The sequence below is a fragment of the Typopeltis vanoorti genome, chromosome 15, assembly GCF_054136105.1.
Source record: "Typopeltis vanoorti isolate ZY-2024b chromosome 15, IOZ_Tvanoo_1.0, whole genome shotgun sequence".
NCBI classification, from domain to species: Eukaryota; Metazoa; Arthropoda; class Arachnida; order Uropygi; family Thelyphonidae; genus Typopeltis; species Typopeltis vanoorti.
Window position 1 is genome coordinate 70,886,505 of NC_143563.1, and position 27,630 is coordinate 70,914,134.

General features: G+C 35.1%; 1 protein-coding gene across 2 annotated transcripts in view; it reads right to left on the reverse strand.

Moving 5' to 3' along the window:
* The window catches only part of LOC150098870 (tetratricopeptide repeat protein 21B-like), a 388,504-nt gene that overhangs the window by 128,098 nt on the left and 232,776 nt on the right, over window positions 1-27,630 (reverse strand). For both annotated transcript variants that reach the window (XM_090404953.1, XM_090404951.1), the window contains exons 25-26: window positions 24,882-24,984; window positions 21,474-21,584 (exon numbers count right to left, since the gene is read on the reverse strand). In XM_090404953.1, coding sequence (XP_090261079.1) covers window positions 21,474-21,584; window positions 24,882-24,984 — 214 coding nt within the window. The remainder of the gene's footprint in view (window positions 1-21,473; window positions 21,585-24,881; window positions 24,985-27,630) is intronic.

Sequence of the window (27,630 nt, forward strand, 5' to 3'; positions counted from 1 at the left end):
TAATTTTTTTTTTCCATCTTCACAGGGCACTGTGAATAATAACAAATTAACCTGTGAAACTGATACGTATCACATGCTGCTAGCGGAAAGTTTTTGTGTGAGGCACACTTGTTGCATATGGCAGTCAACGTGTTAATACCCCCCCCCCTTTTTTTTTAATTTTGTAATTTAATACGAGGATGTACAGGATAAGATGTAATAAGATGACAAGATGTAAACTAGTCATTAAGTAGTTCTTTTTCTGATTATGTTGAACATGGTTCTCACCTGATAAATAGCAATGGAATAGCAATATTCACATCATGGAAAACTCAACTGATTGAAACATATGTATATCCATGTCACCATATAATATATAAGGTCAAAAGTATATCATTAGATTTGACTGTACTTCTGTATAATCAAAAAATATTAGTATTACTTCCAAGCCTTCATGGAATTCAAAGACTCATTATGGGAGATTGAACATTCACGGACAATAACTATTGTATCTTCCCTTGATGATATTCAGCTGAGCACTCACCACTTGTTCACCATTCACTGTGCAAAAAATTTCCTTTTCACTTCTTTATTTACCTTTTCTTTAATGTTACATGGTGATCAGCATTCATTTCTATAAAATTATGGAGACTACAACTGTGTTAAGAATAATTACTTTAATTTCCTGACATTTAGACCTTCATATTAAGGTCATCATCTGGAGTAGTGTTTGCACTCTATGGCACTTGACCGCATGACAATGACTTGGAGTTCGAATCTAGTCGCCAATTAGAGGAATATTTTCTAAAGCCTTTTCTTGACCGGTTCCCGAGTTAGTCGATCTCTGGCACAGGCAAGCAGGTTTTTCATCCCGTAAACTCAAGAAAATCGGCCGTCAACCCCACACTATTTTCAGACATTAAAAATATCGTGTTAGGGTTAGGGACCACGAGATGGTGGCACTTGCTAGCCGCTTTCTTCACTGCATACCAATTAATTAGTAATAGCCTTGTGCCAGCAATCTCTGATTGGCTACCAGTGGAGATTGAACTGCCCACTCAGTCTCCAAAAGTTAGATAGGGCTAAAAATGACCTCACCTACTCCATATGTGGGAATAAAAAGGCATTAGCTGATTTTTTTTATACACACAGAAACAAGCTATATTACATTTCAAACAGTATGCCAAAGTGAAAATAATTTGATCAACCATTATTCTACTGGCCTGATTTCTAGTAATAAAATCTTACATCAAAGCTATATCCTATTTATAAACTGTTATAAATAGGAAATAGCTTTGATGTAGATTTTTTTCTTTTTTCTTTGTCATGTTTGTTTTATATTATAAATGGGATATAGCATTGATGTAGATTTTTTTTTTCTTCCACTAGAGGTCAGGAAATGTAATGTAGCTGTTTGAAATGAAATAATGACCTTAATATGAAGGTCGAAACATTGGGAAATTAGAGCAATTATTCTTAACACGGTTATAGTCTCCATAATTTTATAGAAATGAATTCCTTACTTACATGACTGTGTACATTTTCTGAAAATTATCTCTCATTCTCCCATTACCCTGTTCAATAACTCTCAAATATCTATCTGATAAGCTCTTCTCACCATATTTTAATCATATCAAGCTCTGTTGACCACATTCTCTTAAACATTCCAAAGTCCTGAGATGGTCTTAGTAATTTGCCTCTCCAATGTTTCCTTATCACCCATATAACCAGATGACTAGATCTGTGCACAGAAATCATAATGTGGTCTGATTGGTATCTTATACAGTAAAATCTTTACCTCCTTATCCATATATGTCAGAGTTCTTTGCATTATATGGCAATTTTCTGGGTAACCTTTACATAATACCGGTCCCTTACCTTAATACCATGATTCATCCATTTCATCCCTGCTTATCTCCCTAAGCTTAGGAATACAATCTGACATTGCTATAAGTAACCAATTTCGGACCAAGTCCCAGGCACTGATTTTTCTCTGCTTTAATTGATCACTGATTAAGCCATGGCATGTCACCAATCCATTTCCTTAATTTATCATAGTCCCCTGCTCTGTAATTCCACACATCTCTTTCGTTCCATGAAGCTTGTATCTACCTAGCCACCTTCCATCTCAAAACCACATAATCACTTTCCAGTATTGGTGGCATAATGGTGATATCTATTATCACCATATGAGACATTATTAAATCCAACACTCATATTCCATGTGTTGCATAAGGTGGTTGTCCCCAAGTCAATCTCCTTATTCCCACACATTATTTCCTGCTTCTAATTAATGCTTCCATAATTAAAGTCACTCGTTGTTACTTCCCCCCCTCCCCTCCCCATCATTCACCAATCTCACCTATGAAACATTTCCTGGCTTGTAGCAACACCCTACTAAATTTCTAAAATTCATGCTTAGCTCAACCTCACACCAAATGGCCTCAAAGCCATTATCACTACTACTTTCTTCAAATTCTTCAACATGGAGGGGGGCACAACTCTTCAGAGATAATCAGTAATACCCACTTCCTCCTTTATCTTTTCTGTCTTTTTCAAAAAATGCTATATCCATCATATTCTATTTCTATGAGTACATCATCCAAAAATTTGTGAACTGACTAACTGTCAAGATCACACAGTCTTCACCCTTATTCCTAACACTCCTTGCCTTGGTTTATAAGTATAGTAGCTTTCCCGTGATCCTCCTCCCTTTCCTCAGCATAATTCTTAACTCTATCATTTGAGTCTTTTGTCATTTATTTTATATCAATGTTGACATCATATGCTCATAGTCCCACTATCTAGTTTTTGTCTCCCTGACTGGCCACACTTGCCTATCATCAACAATCTACCCCAACCTTATGCCGCTGTCACTAAAATGCAGACCACATGCAGCAAACCTCTCTCTCTCTCTCTCTCTCCTACTTTCAAGTATAATCAATCAACATACTCGAGTCTTCTCTTCCTGCACATTCTAGCTATCATGCCATTCATAATCATTGCTCTTCTCCTCAGCTCCCTAATATAATATTTTGGCAACACCCTTCTCCCTCTTATACTCTTCCACTTCACTGTAACAATACTCACAAATCCCACACTACCTCATTCAAAATTGCTCATGATTTATCTGTTCATACCAGCACAGTCAATTCATCTACACTTACTCTCTTCTCCAAAGCCCCAGTCTGCTCTTTCTACTTCTTAATTATTGCAACTCTTAAACTTACTTTCAACACATGTTCCATTTTCACTCCTTTCACCACAGAGTCTCCCATATAGTTACATTACTTTCCACCAATCCACTGTAATCATTCATCTTTGACTTCTCTACCAATGTTATCTTCCTTCTTACCTCCAACAGCAATCTCTTCTCTATTAATAAATAATATTAAAGAGATTTAACTTACATATATATTTTTATTAGTATGAAATTTTTGCCCTAGTATCAAGGGTATCTTCAGTATGACTTTCAAATTAAACAAGAACAGAAACTAGTATAGTCAACAATGAAACATGTGAACTGCATGTACATGATGTAGGGTATCATGATCTAATTGTATTAAGATTCTGGTAAAATAACTTTAACAAGATTTTAAAATAAATAAATAAATAAATTTATTATCAAGGGTGTAGTCAACAATGAAACATGTGAACTGCATGTACATGATGTAGAGTATCATGATCTAATTGTATTAAGATCCTAGTAAAATAACTTTAACAAGATTTTAAAATAAATAAATAAATAAATTTCGGAATTGTGAAGAACTATTTCCCATAAGTGGGATAATTCAAGTCCACCATTTCTATTTAGATTTTTGATTGATGCAGCAAGGTCTCACAATCCTCTTTGTATAAACATTCCAAGAGAACCTTAATTTTGTTCCAAAGAACTTGGTGTCTGGTGGTGAAAGTGTGCTCTGCAAGTCCTGATTGCTCTTAATTATGTTAACATTTCTATCTATATATCTCTCCCATAGTCCTTAATGGACTGTTGGGTCATTCATGGCTAAGCCATGAATGTCTAATGGGCAGTGAATTAAGACAGATGTGCCCATCTCCTCTTCTGTCTTCATCTATATGTCCTGTGGCTGTATCCTGTATGTTCACGGGTCCAGTTTGCCTGTTTGCGGGATGAAAAACCCCAGGACTGGGGGAAAAAACCTTACTGTCCACGCCCAAGACCGGCTAACTTGGCTATATCTGAGGAAGATCCTTCAGCTCCTCACGTCTCTGACGGGAATCGAACCTAGGACACCCCTTCCCAAGGCATATGGTTGCAAAGCATACAGCCACTAGGCTAACTGCACGGACTATTAACATTTAGACTATGTTAAGTTCCTGATTGGAAGCTAACACAGTCTAAATGCTCATCATGATGCACAGCTGCAGATCTACCTGTTTGACCAAAATACAATAATTCACACTGGAAAGGAATTTGATACACTCTAAAGGTGAAAGTTTATCTTTAGCTGAGCCTAGAAAAGTGGATATCTTGTTGATAGGACAGAAGGAAATTTATAGGTTAACAAATCCAAGTAGTTTCTCTATACCTTCTGAGATGCCTTTAACATAACAAATGGTGATATGATGGACCACCTCTATGTCACTATTACAATGAGAGGCAGATGACAAGGAAATTCTATAATTATTAATTATCTTGTTAACATATGATTCGGTGAAGTCATTAGTAAGGAAAGTGGACTTGATCTGATTTATTTCTTGGGACCAATGAAATGCTGCTCTCCACCATCATAACTGTCACCATAATTGTCAGAAATTTGCACCATTAAGGTGCAAATTTCTGATAATTAGGATGGTGTGAAAGAGGATGAATGTATAGTCCAGTATGTGTTTTCTTTCTGAATACTGAGAAGTGAAGGCCTACCATCTAACATGTTACCATCTAATTGATGAAGCAACAGGAGATCTAAAAAGGCAATCTAGTTGTTCTCTTCTAACTAAAGAGTGAACTAGATACAATGGTGAAAAGTGTTGATCATACTGAAAAACTCTTTAGTACCTGTATGTGACCCATGGCAAACTACAAAAACATCATCAACATATCTGTACCATGAGGGCATTTAAGGAGGATGAGATTCAGTAACCACTGTTCAAATCATTCCATGAAGTAGTTAGCTTATGTGAGAGAAAGAGGACTACCTATTGATGTGCGCTCAATCATACGACGTGGAACATATCCAGTTTGCTCTTGAGTGAACTGAATATGATAGCATTTGATACTAATAAAAATATATATGCAAGTTAAATCCATTTTATGTTATTTATTAATTATCATGTCTTACATTTTTATACTGCAACTTAATCTCTTCTCTAAATGCCATGACTTGATTCATTCCTCCAATTCTATTCTAATATCCTCGCTTGTGTTCATATTTTCATACTAGCTACTTTATCATCTGTTTCGTCTTGCTAAAATTCTAACATCTTTCGTGTCTTCCTCTGTCTTACTACTCTTTTCTGTGTCATTCACTACCACTGAACCACATTCACTATTCCTAACTTTCACTACATTCATATCACTTATATCGTTCACACTACCAAAAATAGCTTCTTCACCAGATTACTTGCCTACTTTACATAACTTATTTACTGCTCACTTGCAGCTTTCACATTATCTCTCTCTTATAACAATACACAGGGTGATCAAAATTAAAGTATCCCTGTTCAAGGACTTGTGGAGCATCCAGTGATTCAAATGTTACAAAACTTTGCAGGAATACACTGTGCAGTTGCAGAAGTGATATCTCTGAGAAAAAAAAAAAAAAAGGTAGTTCCAAAATTCACTACCAAGGGCACTGTATGACATTGAATGTACATGTAGTAATTTTTCTGTGTATATAAGGAGAAAAGCAACACAAACATAAATAACACATTTTTATTCACTTCCTTTATGCATTCATGGGCTGTACAGTTAAACATGCTGTCCTTCCCAGTATGCCACAAACTTCATCCTTTAAACAGTGTGTTCAACAGCAAAACACAGCAATTCAGGACTGATGTTGCAAACATGCTTCATTATGCTCTGTCTTTCAGTGCTGGCATGTTATGAGGATGAGTCCAACAAACCCTGTCTTTGAGAAATCCCATAGCCAGAAGTCATAGGGGTCAGATCAGGTGAATGAGGCAGCCATGCAATGGGAAATGCATGGTTGATCACTCTAGCTTCTGTGAAATGTTCTTGAAGAATCTCCTGTAGATTAACTAATGTGTGGACGGATCCCATCCTGAATGAAAATGACTGAATCCATGCACAGGTGTTGCTGTGGCACAACAAAATTGTTTACATATCACAATACCTCTTGGCAGTAACTGAGCAGGTTAAAGGCCTGACTGGTAAAGAAGAATGATCTAATGATAAACAAAGCTGTAAAACCACACCAGACAGCAACTTTAGGTGAATACAAAGGAATTTGTTGGAATGCATACAGGTTTTCATAGATAAGTAAGTCAGTAACAAGGAAATTTATCATCATCATCATCATCATTATCATAGCCCATACCTGGCAAATGTGGCTATTCACTCAATTGTGGTAAATTTTCAAAGAATTTTCCCTGTAGAATTTTCTAGACAGTTGTAAGGCACACCCATGCATCTTGATACTGCACGTGCACTGCAAGAACCAATGCTGTTATTCATGGCCTGCTCCACAACTTCAGCAGTAGCAACTTCATTCACTTGTTGTGAACTAACTGATTTGCAACCTACGGCAAGTTTAACTCCTAACAATCCTGTTTCTTCAAAATGACTAATCATTTGTCACACAGTACATGGAGATAGCAGACCTCAGACCTCATTGACATTTGTACAGGTGATGAAATTTGCAGAGTGCTGCAATGACATTGCAACTGTTTAGATATTACAGCTTCATGAGCAAAGCACATTGTTGCAAGGTTAGTGCCATCACTGAACAACAAGAATGAAGGGAAAAATCCTGTGTCCATTTTTTTACTTTCTCTTGGAACTTACCAAATTGCGTGATATGCAAATTCCACGTATTGTGTGTTTACAAAACCTCCAACATTTTTTTCCCCCTTCAGATATTGCAGCAGCATGGCTCACAATGTATTTTTGCAGAGTTTTGCAGTATTTAGATCAATAGGTGGCACTTTATAAGGCCTTAAACAGGGATACTTCAATTTTGATCACTCTGTATATGAAGAAAGTTGACAAAGTTCCATGTTTGGTTTTTAGAGTAGTGTTTCTGGACTGTGTAAAACATATAAAACATACAAATATATATATATATATAAAATTAATTAAAAAAATAAAAAACCTTAACCCACCCTTACAAAAAATCCTTTTGTGGGTAGGAAGTCTTGGGCATGGACAGCAGGGTTTTCATCCTGCAAGCAGGCAAACTGGCCCCATGAACACACAGGCTACAATCATGGGATATAGTACAGCAAGGAAGGCAAAGGGAAACCACCTTGTATATAGCTACCCCCTATATATATATAATTGTGAATACAGAATCTGAAATAATAGCCCATCATTGGTAGGCTGTTATCTATTCAAGAGTTCAAAAGGTAGATTAACAGCAATTGATTTCAAAGTATGTGATATTAGAAACAGTAATAGGAACTGCTGTAATGTTCTGTTACCTATCCTATTACTAAAATGATAGAATGGTGTTTAAAAAAAATGAAAATTACCTTTCACTTGCTGATATGTTCAACAGGATTCTTCACATTCTTCACTATGTAACTAAATAGTTTTAGTTGCATAATGGAAGATCCAGCACAGATACATACAATCTGAGTCCTTGTAACTCTAATACTAAATACAGGTTTCCAATCCTCAATATTACTGACATCCCTGAACCAATTGGAAGAATCCTAAGAAAATAGAACTTCATGCCTACTATCTTTCCCATTAACAAATTTTCCAATTTATTACTACCTACTAAGGTTAAACTTTGACCATTGTTCTTCCTATAGGTTCAAGGGGATTATCCAAAATATGTAAGCCTTGCGAATGCTTACATATTTTGGATAATCTAGACATTTAATTGAGAAGAAATTCGAAGAAGAAAAAACACCAAAACTACATCTGATAGAAGAAATTCTACAAGTCAGGCCTTGTGCAACATGGAGTTGCACAAGACAAGACATTACTGACATTTTAAATATGAACATTTTCAAAGAGAATTCTGAAGCCTTACTGTATCACCCAAGAACCTTTGTAGCTCAGTCAGTTGCAATAAAGCCCTTTGGATAAAAAGACTTCAGTTCAAATCCTGTCTAGGATATGAAGACTCTTAATCATGGCTTATCAAATAAAGATAAGTAAGTCAGTAACAAGGAAATTTATCATCATCATCATTATCATCAATTTCCTGATATGTATCCCCAAGGGGTGTTCATTGTTAAAATATGAAAAATACACCAACTAATTTTGCACATCTAAATAGCCTCCAACCCACTGCCTAACATGTTCAGAGGAATCTATCCTTAAAAAAAAGGGTTTTAACTACACTGTAATTCTGAGTTATACTCCAAAAGTTCATTATTTGTATAGTGTGTAGAAAAGAGAGTTTGTATCTTCTCACTGGATATTGCCAATATTATCAAGACTAAATAAAATCTGCTGTTTTTTTTTCCTTTCTCCATTAATTCTAAGATCTAATATCTACATTACAGAAAGGAAAGCTCCACTATCACTTAGAAAGAATAGAAACATTATAATCTTGAGAACTGATAAAGGGAATACAACAGTAGTTTTAAATACAGAAGATTATAATGGAAATATTATAAGTTTGCTTTCTGACTATTCCACCTCCAATTCTAGATTATGACCCTACATGGACAATTCATGAAAAAACAAATGATTTGCTTAAAATATCCTGAACTTGCATCCAAAATTATTGTGAAAGCTCAAGTTGTTGCATCCCATTCCTCTATGGCTTCACAAGTCTCCTAAAATACACAAACCTGACATTCGTGTGCAACCAATCACAGATGGCATCTGGAAAACTCACAAAAATACAAATTATTTATTTAAAAGTGTCCCAAACTGACTTCCAGAATTATTGGGAAGACTTTAATCACTGCATCCTATTCCTCCATGACTTTACGGGTCTCCTAAACCTGATATTCCTCCACAACCGATCATAGATGGCATCAGCTCCCCAACTTATGCTTTATCTAAAAATCTAGTTGGCCTATTAAGATATCATATAAGGTCATCTGACTCTTATCAAAAATTCATCCCATTTTGTGCAGAAGCTATCAGGTTTACACATACCATCCTTGCTAGTCTTGACATATTATTCATATTTATTAATGTTCCTTAAAAACCTTTGTTAAATTGTGAATGAAGAATTTAAGTTGAATATTAATACTTCGTTCACGATTTAACATGGATTGCATTTCCTGAGCTAAGTATGCTCCTAAGTAAATTGTAATTTAAACACTTACTGTTATTTGTTCATTGAAATAATAATTGTAATTTTTTTTAGTTATTTATCTTATATAAATTCTTTATATTAACTTTTAAATGTATCCTAAGCGAACTGTAATATATGCATTTTATTTGTTGTTACTGAAAGTGAAAGTATATCTAAGGGACTATGCTAATGTGATTTGATTGGCTACTGTCAGAAAACTAAGTTATTTTGAGATAGCGCGTGCCTTAGCGTTGGGAACTGTACAATGATCACATGGGAATTTCGTTGTAAACTGAAAGAGCGAAAAAAAAACAAGTTTGGGTGGGAAAGAGAGAGAAGATTTATGAGATATAAGAAGAAGGAACCAGAAGGAAATTGGAGAGTGTGGGAAGGTCGTGAGATGTGATCTAACCTGGGATCGTACGATGTAACAAAGATTTGGAAACTTGTTCCGATTTTAATGAATCTTACTTCGAACTCATATTTATTTATAGTTTCCTGTCACCTTATAAAGGAACTTACCAGAGTGAAAGGATAATAATATTATCGAGATTTATCATAAGATAAGTTATTATGAGCAAGAAAATACATTTTCTGGCCTTAACAAATATGTTATTGAACTCAGGGATACTATAAGTTTTGTGTTGCCTATAGAAGAAGATCATCGAGTGCCTAGAAGTGCTGTAGGAGTTTTCCATAATGTACAAGCTATGATGATCATACCGGTAAGAATATCTATTCTATAACTAACGTGTTGCTTGTGTCCGGAGAACGTGGTCAAATTTCGTGTTGCTGGAGCCAGCTAGTCAAGCTTGAATGAGTGATATTATAAAACATTTCCCTTGTGAAACCAATGTGAGAAACTTCATTGAAGAATTAGTTCGTGTTTGAATGTGTTATCTCACAATATATATGTAAATGCAAGACTGAGCCTTTTAAGAACTATTTTACATAGATATTGATGATGGAAGCTAAGTGTTTGATAAAATTGAAGTTTGTGATTATTCTATGAGAACTAACAAGAATTACTTTTTAAGTGTTTTGCTGAATATTGTTGTTGTTTAAGGTAAAACTAAGTTGAAATCCTAACGGATGAGAATTGTGAAAGCCTTATATATATGTTCTAGCAGTAAATGATGCACTCAGCTGAGTAGAATCTAAATACTTTATAGAATGCATAAATTATTATCTAATTGTATTGATCTTAATAGAGTTCTTGTTTCTTATGTAAAAATGATTTTGTGAGAGAATTAAATATCTTGTTTAACTTGATTCTTGTGTTTGCCTAATTTCAGTTTCATTGCACAGCTCATTAAAATATGAATCTTGCAGGAAACCCTATGTATAAGTAAGAAAATTTCGGCCTGTAGTAAGTTCACGTTGCTGTTGTACTATTTGATGCTTGATTCCTTCACAATAACTGTGTGATTTCAAACATAGAGTGGCGCAGTATAATAAAAATTTTCTTTAAGTTTGAATGTGGGATTAACCAACAACTAGTAAATATAAGGTTGGATGAAAGACAAAACCAACATCTTATTGGAGACCTTTTTTCAAGCCCCAAGAAACTTAATTGAATAACATTCAATTCCATTCTAGAGAAAACTTTCCTAGCAGAAACAAGTCTAAAAACAATGGTTTGGTGGTGATATGTTGATGATATTTTTATTATTTGGAAATAGGACCTCTCAAATCTGCAACTTGTGACTCTTACATACCCGCAGTCAAATTTACATTACAGCTTGGAAAAGATGAAAAGAAAAAAAAAATGAAGAAACTCCCTTTTCTTCATGTTTTCATTGCTAAAAAGCTACTTTTGAGGTGTATTGTAAACCTATGATACACCTAATGTTCCATATGTGTTGGTTTATACATCAAAATTATGCCTTATCCACTCCCTAAAGAATTGAGTTGATTCTATTATACAAAATGATGATCAACTCAAGACAGAACTTCAGACTCTCAAATTTTTTGTTCTCAAAGACTATTCCCCCCCCCCCCCCAAAAAAAAGTTGACAGAATTTTATTATTGAACTCTACCACTCCCAATAATCAGAATATTCAATATAGAGACTCAATCGTAATTCCATATATTGGCAGTCTATTGATTAAAATAGCATCTGTTTTCAAATATCACATCAGAGTAACTTTTAGACTAATTCAAACTGTTTCAGCCTCCTGAGATCTGCTAAAGATAACACACCTTTCTACAAATACCCAAGGGTATATAGAATTCCATAGTCTTGTGGTTTAGTCTGCATATGATAGACAAGCCATGGATTTGAGGTGAGAGAGAAGGAACATGTTGCAGATGTCAAGCATTAAAGAAAAGATAGATCTGGTCTAGCCAACCAGACTTATGATACTAGTCATGCAGATGACTGGAATGTTTCAACCATGCCTTATGTAGAAGAAAACTTTTATTCCGGATTTCTGAAAGGAATTAGGTACAATCATCCATCCATATGCATCACTGAATAAAAACCAAGAATTGATATTAAATGATATATGGAAATCACTTATTAAATCTTTTAACATCAGAGACTTCAACTTCACCAACAAACCAACAATCACCTTCTGTCGTTAACTGCAGACAGCTAATGCATGACATGCAGTTTCAAGTTATTTATTAGCATAAATTTATTTATTCTTCTTGTAACAATTTTTCAGTGGTGGTTAGTCAACTTTGTTATCTATTTATATATTTTTGATGCTTATTAAACCCTCATGAAGCCATGAGTTATTTTTTAGATGCACAAAACCAGTAGGTATTTTTCATATTTTAATGCCATATTTTAATAAATTTCCTTGTTGTTACTGAATATATTTTAGTCATAAAATATTTTTATTTAGATAAGTTAGTCCAGGGGTCAGCAACCTTTTTGGAGTGAAGAGCCATTTTTAAAATTATATGTGTTAAAAAAAAATTAGGGATCCACACGTTTTTTTTTTTTTTTTTTTTTTTTTTACAATAACACGTTATCATACTTGTAAAACACAGGGGTGACATGTCACATGAAATTAAAATAACATACTTATTTCTTTAATTTTTTTTATATTTAAAATGTCTTCTGTGTGCAACTTTTGCTGTTGAACTTCTTCAGATAGTTTCTCAATATGCAGTGAATACGCCATAATTTTCATTTTCAAACATGATGAAAGACTCACGTTGTTTAGTTGGTTTCTCAACTTACTTTTAATAAAATTCATATTAGAAAATATTTGCTCACACAAATATGTCGATCCGAAAATCGATAGAAATCCAAATGCGTATATGTTTTTAACTGAATGTATCTGGTAAACAATTCCACGTGTCAAATACAATCTGATCTTGCTTTTTAATACAATTCAAATACAATCTGATCTTCTATTTCAGACCATTTGTGTTGTATTGCAAGGGTAGATTTTTGTCTTTCCAACTCCTTCAGGTCAGCTTTAAGATTTCTAAATTTTGAATTCCACAAATCCTTGGTTTTCAGGTCCTCTAACTTAAGTTGAAATGCAGCCTCATCAATTCCAGCAAAAGGTGAAAAATTTAATTCGGCAGGATTAATTTCAAGTGGTCACAATAAAAATGATATAATTGCCTTGTTCTTGTCTAAACTCCTCAAATCTCCCATTAAATTCAGATCACCACAATTTCTTTGAAAAAGGTTAAATTTATGGAATTATCAGCTTGTTCTTGTTGATATTTCTTCAACGTAGGAAAATGTAATAATGTGCCTTTCTCTAAGTCTATCGCAGGCAAATGTAATTTTTGTTCAAACGAAATCACTTCTAAAAGCAAAACTGCTGTATTTCCCTTTCCCTGTAGTTTCTTATTTAGTGCGTTTAAATGGGAAGTCATATCCACCATAAAGTAGAATTTTTGTAACCAATGAGTATCTTCTAACTGTGTATATTCAAGGTCCTTTTGTCTTAGAAACAACTTAACCTCTCCAAGGCAGGTGGCAAATCGCATCAACACTGCACCTCTGGAAAGCCATCTTATTCTGTTATGCAAAAGAAGATCGGAATATTTGCAATTGATTTCTTTAAGAAGTTCACAAACAAAAAAGTTCTGAAACAAAAAAGACCAAAACTGGTGAGATCTTTCTGAGCAATAAATACAAAATGTTATATTCAGGCAATAACAATCAAGGAAAAGAAGGAGTAGCCATAGTATTCAACACAAAATACGAGGCTAATCTTCTTGAATGGCAGTCAGTCTCAAGTAGAGTAATGTGGGCAAATATGAGAATGGGGAACTGGACAATGAGACTTATTTGTGCCTATGGTCCCACAGAAGGTTCTACTAAGGTAGAAGTGGAGGAATTTTTTGAGGCTTTAGAAAAAGCAACTGACACAAAAAAAAATGAAAAGTTGGTCCTTGTTGGGGATCTAAATTGCAGAGTAGGAAATGATTGTGAGACATACAAAAATATTTTGGGAAAATTTGGAGAAAAGAGCAAAGCTAATAATAATGGCAAATATCTGTTGGATTTCTGCTCAGGACATGGACTGGTTATTACTAACACCATGTTCCAACATAAAAATGTGCACAAATTCACATGGAGAGAAGAGGCTAGGAATAAGAAAAGTCTCATTGACTATGTTATTGTTGATAGTGATCTTTTCTCCCTGGTGCAGGACACCAGAGTGTACAGAGGATTTGAAATTGGAAGTGATCACTATTTAGTCTTGAGCAGGATAAAATTGAATTTCATATTGAAAAGAATAACATGTAAGAAAGTTTTAAAGCGAATAAAAGTTGAGCAGCTCTCAGATGTAAACTGTAGACTAAAATACAGAAATATTATTGAAAAGAAAATGAAAGAGTTTGAGAACAGGAATCAAACCTTGGAGATTCAGTGGCAAACTCTGAAGGAAACATTGATTGATTCTGCCAGAGAGGCATGTGGTGAGGTTGTGTGCAAAGATAAAAAAATCAGAACTCCCTGGTGGACACAGGAAGTTAAAGAGGCAGTGAAGGAAAAGAAGAAAGCATATCAAAAGTTCCTGGCAAATAAGTCAGCTTTTACTCTTACAGAATACAGAGACAAATGTAAGAAAGCTAAACAGTGTGTAAAACTAGCTAAACAAAAGTCATGGGAGGACTTTGGCAAGAATATAGAAAATAAATATCAAGAAGGTGGCAAAATATTCTGGAGGTTGTTGAAGAAGCTTAGGAATGGAGGAAAGAGTGCTGTAAAAGGAATTAGAGATGATAAAGGTGAAATGAAAACAGTAGAAAAAGATATCCTTGAAGTATGGAGTAATTACTTTGAAAAACTGCTAAATGAAACAAGCAGTGATGACAGCACAGTGATAAAAAACACTGACCAGGCATGCAGTCAGGAATACATATCTATACTTGAAGTAGAAAAAGCCATCAAAGGCTTGAAATGTGGAAAGGCAGCAGGAGTAGATGATATTCGACCAGAAATGCTGAAGTATGGTGGTATAAGAGTCTTACAGTGGTTGCACTGCATAGTTCAGAAAGCCTGGACAGAGGGACGAATTCCCGATGATTGGAGTAGAGCTCTCATAGTACCCATATATAAAAAGGGAAATAAAACTGAATGTGAGAATTACAGAGGTATTTCCCTACTGAGTGTTCCTGGCAAGATCTATGCAAGTATACTTGAGAAACGGTTGAGAAGAATTGTGGAAGAAAAGCTTGGTGAAGAACAAGCTGGATTCAGGCCAAATAGAGGCTGTCAGGATCAGATCTTCACTTTACGACAAATAGTCGAGAAAGCATGGGAATATAACAAAGATCTGTATTTAAGTTTTGTCGATTTGGAAAAGGCATATGACAAGGTGCCAAGAGAGAATCTATTCAATATGCTGCAGTTATATGGTGTCAATGGGGCATTATATCAAGCAATACTTAGTCTTTATTTGAGTTGTGAGTCAGCAGTTAGAATTGAAGGAAGTACAGGAAGATGGTTTAATGTTAAATCTGGTGTGAGACAAGGATGTACATTATCCCCTCTGTTATTCATTATCTATATGGATCACATTATGAAGGAAAGTGGTATTAAACCTGATATCAAAATTGGAGATGTTAATGTCAGCTCTTTGCTTTATGCGGATGATGTTATACTTCTAAATAAATCCACTACAAGTCTGCAAGATTCTCTGACTAAATTGAATAGCTGTTGTAATAGATATGGTATGAAGGTCAGCAATAAAAAGACAAAGACAATGAAAATAGGCAGAATCATTGAAAATGTCAACTGTGTTGTGAATGGAGAACCTGTGGAACAAGTAAAACATTTCAGCTACTTAGGCACAATTTTTACTGAAGATGGTAAACTAAATATAGAAATAGACAGCAGAATCAGCAAAGCTGGTATCGTGGGAAGTCAATTGAATAAATTCATATGGAATAAGAAAGAAATTAGTCGGAACACTAAATTAGCTGTATACAAGACTGTGTTCAAACCAATTTTAACTTATGGATCTGAGAGCTGGGTCAGAAGTAAAACACTTGACCAAAGACTAGAGACCGCAGATATGAGAGTCCTGAGAAAGATTAGAGGCGTGAACAGATGGCATCAATGGCAATATCATATTAAAAATGAGGATATTAGGAAAGAACTTGACATTGTCAGCATCCAGGAATGCGTTAGCAGAGCTAATCTCAGATGGTATGGTCACTTAAATAGAATGGGAGAGGAAAGATTAGCAAAACAAGTGTTCTCTGCCAGGTTGGCAGGAAAACGACCCAGAGGAAGACCAAGATATAGGTGGATTGATACGGTACAAAGTGCCTTAGACGATAGAAATATAAGATCTGATAATGTTGGAGTCTTGACAAGTAACAGACTGATTTGGAGGAAAATTGTAGATAGGAAGTTAGTAATGATGTAATTTTTTCATGTAGTACTGTCATATCCTGTACACCCCTTGAGGGTACATGGCAGGAATTTGATGATGATGATGATGAAGAAGTTCACAAAATTTCCGATGATGTAGCAGTATTGCCATTATTTTGTTAACAATTTCTACAACCAAATCCATCACTACTGTTATCTAATTTGGAAAAGTTTGTGCACAAAGTATCTCTTGATAGAATATGCAGTGAAAGGAAAACACGTCATGCAAAATTTGTTTTTTAAATAAAGAAACAAAACGTTTTTTGTACCTTTCATGCTCAGCACGCCATCGGTCACAATAGATATTATTTTGTTAATATTAATACCCTTACTTTTCAAGCAAGTGATAACAGCATATTCAATGTCTTCTCCATGAGTTTGTCCTGTAAGTGGCAGTATATCGAGTAATTCTTCCTGAAGTCCTTGAGAGTTTATGTATCTACAAATAAGTACAATCTGTGCAATGTCATCCACATCACATGATTCATCACAGGCAATGGAGAAGCCTGGTGTTGAATTTAGATCTGTAACCTGCTGATTTGTTATATCTTCTGCCATTCGTATAGTTCTGTCCCTTACAATCTTAGCAGATAATGGCATGTCTTTTATTTTTGTAATTATTTCCGCTTTGTTTTTAATATCGCAGAAAAGATATTCGGACATTTTAATAAAATATTCTTTCACATATTTGCCGTCTGTAAAAGGTTTCCTCGTTTAACAACTTCTTGAACGGCCACAAAACTAGCAATAGTTTGTATTTCTTGATTCTTTTATCCATTTGGAAAATGAACATTTAGTTAGGTTTACTTTGCATTGCAACTCTTCTAGTGCCTTTTTTCTTTCATCTCCCCATGGATATGCTTTGTCAATTGATTTATTTAATTTTTTATTGTTTGAAAGCTTTTCATGGCACATTAAACACATTGGAAATCCTGCTGTATTTGCTACAAATGCGTAGGTTTCAGTCCATTCATTTTAAACTCCCGATTTTCTTGTTCTATCTTTCTCTTCTTTGCTGACATTTTAAATACTATAAAAATATTTTTATTTCGTTAATATTTAATTTAACGTTACAATATTCACATTACCTAACACAATCACCAGTAAATGAAAGCACTGCAACGTCCACTACAAAACCTTTACATATTTTAACAAAGTGAGCAGACTTACAGACCACACCTGCACTATATGTGAAGACAATGGGCATGCTCAGACAGGCAAGTGCTACTGTAGCACTACATGTGCTAGCCTAGCGTGACGTCATAAATGTGTCCGAGCCAACTGCTCGATCGTATCGCTACCATAGCGATCGCCATTTGCTACAAATTAATTTAATTTGTAGGGATTAATTTTCGCTACAAAGTAGCGCTCGCACAGTGCTCTGCCTGGCTGATCGCGCCCAATGTAAACTGACATTTTTTGAGCATCGACATATGGTTAGGGATTATTTGACCTACAAAAAATTTCTTTTTACTTCTATGTTTAGATAGATCGTTTAATAATGAAAAGAGCCACAATTATTCATTGAAAGAGCCATATGCAGCTCTGGAGCCGCAGGTTGCTGACCCCTGAGAGCCAGTTATGGAAGTGGTAGGGTTTTTCATCCCACATATAGGCAAACTTGTCAAGAAAGCACATGGAATTTGCATACAAAAATATATACAAGGGTGTGATGAAAAGCTGTGATAACCCATGAAGGAATTGAGGTAGAACCAAGTTCTAGGTGTTTATCAGAACTTTTCAGCCCTGACCATATTTAGGCATAAGACTAAACCACCTTATCCTAAAAGTATGGTTACAAAAAGTCAAGGATATTTAGCAGGTCATGGGTCTTAAGGACCTGAAGTACTGCCGATTATTATTAGTCATAAGCTGTCATACTTCACTGATGGTCTATTATTTTCAGATCAAAACAGCTGATGGTGTACTGAAAAGTTTAGAAGATTCTTATTCTTAACAACCATGAATAATTTTTTAAAGTGAAATTCTATTATTAATGATGTCCTATTACAAATTTCAAGCTCATGGCTCATACCATGAATATGAAATCCCTCTTGTTCTAACTTGTAAACTTGTCACGCTTCACTGATTATGGTCTGTTATTTTCAGATAAAAATAGCTGATGTATTTTGATAACTATTCATTATCATTAAACTATTCTTCTGTTTCATGTATTAGTTATTAATCTATGTCATGTTTCACTAAAAGCACCGTAGGATGATAAGTCAATGACCTATCTGTGCGTGGCATTGGTTAAAAAAAAAAAAAAAAGTAGAAAAAACTGCATCAATCTTTTCAAATATAGACATCCTATCATTCAATTGAAATGTGAAGATGCATAGGCTGACTCTGAAAGCTAATGTAAAGAGACCAAAAGATGCTTAGAAGGATGATACAGATACCTTAGCAGTTTGATGCAAAAAAGGCCAACCAGGGTTGCAGCTAAGTAAACAGTTGCATTTTTGATTTTTATGGATGAAGAGCTGCATATAAAACAAACATCAGCCATGGCAGTCAACAGGCTTCCGATGCTCTGCAGACCAGTCATGATGTTTCTTTGCACCAATATAGGCACTGTTGATAATGCAAATTATTGAGAAGCTCTTGGTGCTAAACCCTATCAAATGCCTTGGGAATGTTAAGTGCAACAGTACAGGTTTCTCTAAACCTTTTCATGGCATGTGTCCAGAGGTCGATGTAGGTGAGAATATCTGCTGTAGATCTTGATTGGCAAAATCCATACTGGTAGTCACTAATTAGTTGACAGTTCTCCAGGTGTCAAAATAGTATGAATTTATACACACCTTACATGAGAACATGGTATTAATAATGCCTAGTTAATACCTGAGTAGAAGTCCAATAAATCCTTTATTATTAGTGCTGTCCATTTTCTTCAAATTTTTTTATTATGCATCTATAGGTGTGTGAATGCTTTCCTACTCTGCTCTTTAGATCTCCAATAAGAATCAGTTAAAAAAGACAGCTGATATATAGAAAAAAGACAGCTGTCTTTTTTAACACTCAAAAAATTTCTTTACTTCTTCCCAATGACAGCTTTTTATAAGACTTAAGCCATATTTGCTAACTGCACATTTTGAAGTTTATCCACACTCCTCTACAGGAGTTTGTCATTCAATCAAAAGTTTATCTTTGTGTTTGTTGTTGTTGTTCTTCTTCTGCAGCTTTTCCCACTTAAGTAGGGTCGCTGTTTGTAGTGAGCCTCCTCCACAACCTCCTGTATTGGGCTGTAGCCACATCCAAGTTCTTCATCCTCAAGTCCTCCTCCACCATCTCTTCTTTGGCCGCCCACGCTTCCTCCTCCCCTGCACATCCATCTGCATGACCTTTCTTCCCACATACTCTTCCTCCCTCCTCATCACATGACCAAACCATCTCAACCTTGCCTCCTGTATCTTTGCTCCTAAGTTTGTAACTTTCACCATTCCCCTTACATAGTCATTTCTAAGATGATCCTTTCTGGTCACACCACACATCCACCTAAGCATTCTCATTTCCGCTACCTCCATTCTGCTGATGTTATTTTTCCTCAGGGTCACAGTTGCCATAGCATACGTCATAGCTGGTCTCACTGCCGTCCTGTAGATTTTGCCTTTTAGGTTGATCGGCACCCTCTTATCGCATAGCACTCCAGCCATCTCTCTCCAGTTCCTCCATCCTGCTTGTATCCTGCATCCCAGTCAGCCTCACCATACTCTTTCATTGTTGAACCTAAGTATCTAAAGTCACTGACCTTCCTGATGACATTTCCTTCCAGATCTGTCTCCTGGCTGCCATCCATTTTGCAACACATATACTTCTGCTCAGTCTCATACCTCTCTCTCTCTTCTAGTACTTTCCTCCAACTTTCCAGTTTATCTGCCACTCCTTCTCTTGATTCTGCACACAGCACGATGTCATCTGTTTGTTATTGAACTAAAAGTGGTTTGTTTAATTCCATGTGACATAACTCTTAGGTTTAAGTTTTAAAAAATAATAAAAAAAAATCATTTCTAAACATCAAAACTTAATTTACAACTAATCAAGATTTCAGTCGTCCCTTCCCTCCCCCACAATATATATATATATATATTGTGGGGGAGGGAAGGGAAAATATATTGAAAACACTTGATCACAAAATTCAACAAATAAAATCAAAACAAAAAAAATGATGGAATGAATTTAAGAGAAGGTATGATGTGGTGTGGTTCCCTGAATAATAATAATAAGAGGGTTGTAAATAAAGTAGTGGCAACACTGTAAAGAGACACAGTTGGTAACTCAAATGTTACTCTTGACAGACAGAGGTACTAGTTGTATGTGCTGTACATGTGCACAAGGCAACACAACCCATTCTAACAGGTGTCCTTGTGTGGAGAAGTAGTTAAAGTCGTCTCAGTGTGCAATGCTCTAAGGTATGTTCACAAGATTGGAAAAATGATCCTGGATCGAGGTCCAGGTTGCACGAGGTAAAACTGCAAACGACTGTTATCATGGCCTTAGGGAGGGCCTGTGGTGACAATGCTCTACTTTACTGGACTGTTGCAGGATGGATCAGTCCATTTCGTGCAGGCAAGATCACCCAGATGACAATCGCTGTGAAGGATGAGCTGCCATTTCAGATGAATATGTTGAGCTTGTTGGGACTCCTCGTGGTTGATCAGTGATGGACTGTATGCCAGTTGGCCCAGGAAACTGGGATGAACCACTAAAGTGTTTGGCACATCCTAAAAAAGAGGCTCAGTCTGCACAAAAAAAGTTCTGCATCACTTGACTGAGATGCACAAATAGCACAGGTACATGCTTACTGGTCTCCATCTGGAACAATATAAAAATAAAGGGGATGAAGTATCTTTTCATGTGTAGAAAAGATGTTGCTTGAAGAGGTTCTTTGAGCAATAGGTCACATTATCACTGATATTGACAGGTAACACTATGCTGATGCCATCCAGTGGCTTCCATAAATTTGGAAACTGGTAGAAGGTGGCAAGAGATTGCATTAAAGGAATGTAATTGTATAAACTTGATAGATAACTTATTTTACATTTTGTGCACATGTTGCCACTACTTTATTTACAACTCCAATAATAATAATAATAATAAATCAATCTTTTAGTCACTTTAAATCGGTAGCAAATGCAAATCTTATATATTTTTCTAAACATTACTAGTTTTATTCTATGTATCTGATTGCAATAAAATCAAAAATCAATTTCATCCATACCAGGGTAGCTGCATCATTCTCTTTATCTCCCTTAAGTACAGTTGTACAATAATGACGGGCTGATTCTAAATTGTTTGCTGCCATTTCTAACTTAGCTAAGGCTAACAGAATCTGAAAAATTCAACATTTAACTTATAGCAACATTTATAACAGGATTTTATAGATTACATTTGCTTGGATTATTATTCCATTTATGTTTTAAAATACCGATCAAAATAATTATCTAAAATTAATTAAGCAAATTACTTATAAAGAGATAGTAGGCATAGTAATTAATTTGTTATTCCAGTAGGAGCAAGAATGATTCATCATCATCATCGGTTCATTGGGCATCCATAGATGCCATATTGTCACTAATGCTCGGTGATGTGCCACACCAGTCCTCGTCGTGTAGTCCTGTTGTATGCTTTTCTGGAGGCTTCAACTCTCTGAAGATCATTTGCTACACACACACACACACACACACACACACACACACACACACACACACACACACACACACACACAATTCATCCATCTCATTGACAGTCTACCCCTTCCTCTTTTTCCAGAAACTTTACCTTCTATTTCTGGTTCTGAGAAGTCCTCCTTCAATCCTTTCAATGTGTCCAAAATATTTTAACTTTCTTCTGTCAATATCCTTAAGGAGCCTTAAAGTTCTACTGATCTTCTCTAACATCCATTCATTTGTACACCTTTCAGATATGATATCCTCAACAGCCTTCTGTAACACCACATCTCAAAAGCAGCTATCCTTTTCTTATCTGACTTCTTTAGGTTCCAAGTCTCACATCCATAAGTCGCTGTTGGAAAAACAACTGCATCCAAAATCCTCGACTTTGTTCCCATGGAGATAGATCCATCCTTCCAGATTTTAGACAAGTCTCTAACCTTCTTCTGACATCTTCTGAACAGCAATTCTTCACATTAATAGTAGATCCCAGGTACTCAAAGCTTGCTGGCTTCCTCAATTCTTTCTACATTAAGGTACACTTGTTTCTCGAGAGCTTCCCTGTTTGTATTTTCTTTGAGAACCATAATCTTTGTCTTGCTAGGATTGAGTTGAAGTCCTCTGTTATTATTAATCTTGTTAACTTTCTCAAGAATTTGTCCTAGTTCTTCTTTGTCATTATAGAAGAATACAGTATCATCAGAATACCTCATATTACTGATCAGTCTTCCACCTTTCCTAATTCCTGTCTTGAGCTCATCCAATGCTTCATGCATGATATCCTCAGCATATATAATATACTAAACAAGTGAGGAGAAAGTAAGCATCCTGTCTAACTCCCTTTCCAACCTGAAGCCAATAAGTTAATCCAACACCTGTTTGTACTGTTTGTACTAAGGAGCTATAAAATCATTAAAAAAGTGCTTCAAGAAACAAAGGATAATCTACAATTAGAAGGCACCTCCACAAAAGGATGGACCAATCACTACACACAGCTTCTAAACAATAATAATCAAATTGAAATAAAACAAGTAATAAGGCAAGGAACAAATGAAGAACCAATACAGTTAAATGATCTAAAGAAAATATTGGAAAAACTAAAAAATAGAAAAGCTACACGAGAAGATGGAATAAATTCAGAACTATACAAATACAGCTCTAAACCATTTCAATTATGATTAATTAAATTCCTAAACAGAATATGGGAAGTAGAAAACATCCCACAAGAATGGAAGACAGCAACAGTCAAAAACATATTCAAAAAAGGAAACAGAAAGGATTGCAGAAACTACAGAGGAATGTCCTTATTAAATACAGTATAAAATATATCTAGATATAATTAAAAGTAAATTAACCCCATGGGCCGAGGAAATTATAGGAGAAGAACAATGTGGCTTTAGGAAAGGAAGATTCTGCACAGATCCCACATTTACACTCAAACAAATTATAGAAAAAAGAATAGAATTTAACCTGCCAACACATATGGCCTTCCTGGATTATGAGAAAGCATATGATCAAATCAACAGAACAAAATTAATCAATATACTGTATGAATTGAAAGCTCAACCTCAAACCACAAAAGCAGTAGCAAATATAATGGTGGATTATCACCAATACTCTTCAATATATATATATGGGAATAATTTCAAGAGAGCGGAGAAAAAACAAAATCATAGGAATTAAAATAGGAAATAAAGAATTAACAGCCTTTTATATGCTGACGATCAAGTTACTTTTACTGAAAATGAAGACCAATCACAGAAAAATCTACATGTATTGAACAAAACAATAGAGCAGTATGACATGAAAATCTCAATAAATAAAACAAAATCAATAGCATTTCAAGGTAAAGAAATTAAAAGATGCAAACTAGTCATCCACAACAAATAATAGAACAAGTGAACAAATTTAAATATCTAGGAAATTACATAAGCCCCAATGGAGAAATCGACATTGCATATAAAAAAGCAAATATCCCTAGCAGTCATTAGAACTTTGAACAGACAATTCAATAAACAGATGTCTAGAACAACCCAAATAAAACTATATAAAATAATAGCCAAACCAATTCTGAAATATGTCAGTGAAAAATGGACTTAGGAAGAACGAGATAAAAGACAAGTGGAAGCTGCAGAAATGAAGTTCCTAAGACCGCTTGCAGGCTATAAAAGAATAGACAAGATAAGAAATGAAGAAATAAGAAAACAATTATTTCATAATTAACATAACAGAAGACATCACAAACTATAGAAAGAACTGGAAAAATCATGTAGAAAGAATGAATGAATGAATGAGGACAGATGGCCAAATATTGCCTGGAAATATAATCCAAAGGGACACCGATCAAGAGGAAGACCCAGGAGGAGATGGGCAGAAGACTTTTTAAACCTTGAAAACGTTACAGGCAAACAATTGCCTAACACGTGAAGCCAAGAAGAAGAAGAAGAGGATCAATAAAATCCAAAGAAAAACTCTATTTAAGCTGTCTACAACGCATATTAACCTATAGTTGTGAAACATGATCAACAACAATGAGATAACAGAAAAAAAAATTTTTGGTCATGATCAAAATACTAGACTGCATGAACAAAGACATAATGAGTAACTACAAAACCTGTTTCAAAGATCCAACATTCTATCATTTATAAGAAGTAAGAGAATAGTGGTTTGATCATGTTCGTGGGGGGGGGTGACCTGTTAATCACACAATATAACACTTATTTGATCTTTCATTATCCATCCAAGAGAATGATGGATGAACCCTTTATATCAGATGAAGCCTATGACAGAGACAAAGGGAGAACTGTAGTGATAACAGCAATAGATTGAAATGGTCCATTAAGTTGTGTTGTGATGAGCAGGATAATGACATACTTTTATATGCTATAATAGTATACAAAATATAATTTTATAATTTAATATAATTTTAAAATTAAAAAGAGTTAATTTTAATCTACCTCTGAGTTATTTTCATCAAAACTTAAAGCTTCTTTGTAAAACTGTATTGCAGGTGCATAATCCTTTCTAGAAGTTGCTTGTTCTGCAAGTTGTCGACATATACTAAAATTCACAAAACAAAAGTATTATACCCTAAACTGGTATATATATATATATATTAACTTTTATAATATACAATAACGTCATTAAATGGCAATAAAAATTAACTTTTTATATTAGTAAAGGAAAATATACAGTAATTATGAAAAAAGCAGTAAGCAGAAAGTGATCTTTATATGAACTCTATGGTAAGCAGAAAGTGATACTGTTAAAATTTATAATAAACCATTAGAAGAAATTGGACTACTGATGTACTACAGTTTTTTTTTTTGGAAGTTTTTTCACTTGGTTATACTATACTATAAATTAAAGATACCAAGAAATTATATACTTGGTTTAATCCTTTATCCAAGTGTAAGCAACAAAGTTTGCACCTGAAATATTTTCAGGACTGAGGCAACTTGTCCTTTAATTACTTGCCTTAATGATGTGAAGTCTTAGTTTCCTTATACAAGTTGCCCCAGTCCTGAAAATACTTCAGGTGCAAACTTTGTTTGCTTACACTTGGATAAAGTATTAAACCAAGTATATAATTTCTTCATATCTTTAACCACTTTACTGGCCATTATGGATCAAATACGCGTCCTCATACACTTTGTATCCATCATATATTTCAATGTAATATCAATGGTATTACAATTTTAATATGCACTTTGCACCCATGATAACCTGGACATATATATACGTCTTGGCCAGTAGTGTGGTTAATTTATACAATAGTATAACCAAGTGAAAAAACTTCCAATAGCTTTCTCTAATCCAGAGTAATTTAATAATAAGGTGCAACACCTTTTGGCAACTCGTATATGAAAATATCACTTCTGCATTACTTCAACCTTAGTATCACCTCTGGGTCTGGCTCCACTGATGAGACCTCAATAAAGATTGAAACTGGTCTGGGTAGTGACCCTTCCCATAATGCATAGCATTATACATGTTCGCAAGGAGATGTGCTTTGTATTATGGGACACTAAGGCAAGTGGTGTGAAGTCTTAGCTTCCTTATACGAGTTGCCTCAGTCCTGAAAATACTTCAGGTGCAAACTTTGTTTGCTTATACTTGGATAAAGGATTAAATGAAGTATATAATTTCTTGGTATCTTTAATTTATACTACAGTGGTTTGTTTGTTGAAACAGGCTGCTGCCCGCACCCTCTTGTGGAATACTGTTTCCACAAATGAAGCTCTGGAGACTCTGGCAAGTATTATCACAATATAAGCATATCTACCCTAGCTAGAAGAAATGCTACTAGATCCTAGGTGATAGATGACTTTTGTTCCTGACAAAACACCACCACTTTCGTTATTGGAAAGTGAGTGTTGGTATGTTTGGTCTCAAGTGAAGTGAGTGTTGGTATGTTTGGTCTCAAGAGCACAGTCTCTAGTTTCTTCCATTTCCCTTTCCCATTTTTTGCAAGTAGTGCAGCCAATATCTTACAAGAGTATGACAAATGCACTGTAGGGATCCAAACTCTTCTCCCATTCAAGGCACAATAGTAGTACCACAGGCAACCTGTTGGATACATATATAGGACTGAACCTCCAATATATATATACAGGGTGTTCGGGATAAATTTGACATATTTATAATTAATTATATTTTTCCGTAAGTTACATGTATTAACACACACTTCTCTTCATTTAAAAGTTTGGACCCTTCTTCATTCATATACAAGATGTCAGAAAGGATGGATAGCTGGAACCCACCTGAATCATGGAAGAGAATAACTTGTATCATGATGATTCGTGCCCGCCATCAAAATAAGGATATTACGACTGCTGCCCAATGCTCCCTGAATACAGTAAAAACAATCAGGCATGAACTAGAGACTTGCAATGGTGACTACGAGGATGTAGCAAGAAGAAAGATCCCTAGCAGACGATCTGATTGCGTTCGTACAGCAGAATTCCTCGCAAATCTGCAGGAACAGGTGTTGAAGAACCCTGGCATTGGAATTCGGGCTTTGTTCGTGGAGTTGCTAACTGTAGTCAAGCCCTGGATAACAAGGGTAGCCAATGGTAGGCCGTATGTATGGCAGCAGGATTCGGCCCCTTGCCACACCTCTGGGAAAAGTCAAAAATGGTTGTCTGAAAATTTCTACGACTTCACCAGTCCAAATGTTTGGCCTCCAAACTCCCCAGACCTTAACCCCATGGATTATTTTGTATGGGGCGCAGTTGAAAAAGACACCAATCGCACTTCCAGTAATACAAAAGCCCAGTTAATGGATAAAATTAAAACAGTTTTTGCGGCCCTTCCCAGGGAGACTGTAGCATCAGCTTGTTCGAGGTTCCGAAGCAGAATTGAAGCTGTGATCGATGCTAATGGTGGTTATTTTGAGTAAATCTTGTTGATAGTATTGTAATTAACTCTGCCTGTAATGTTTTTTTGTCAATTCATTAAATTTAATAGATACAAAGAAGATTTTCTTTTTCCTTACGAAACTGTCAAATTTATCCCGAACACCCTGTATATATATATATAGTTTTATGAAGAATTAAATGACTAGAACCGAGATTTAAGTAAAAAGGTTTTAGTCATTTAATTCCTCATAAAACTATGTATGTTAACCGAGTCAATGATCATTCTGTCATATATATATATATATATATATATATATATACAGGTTGAGTGATTGAGCATCAATCA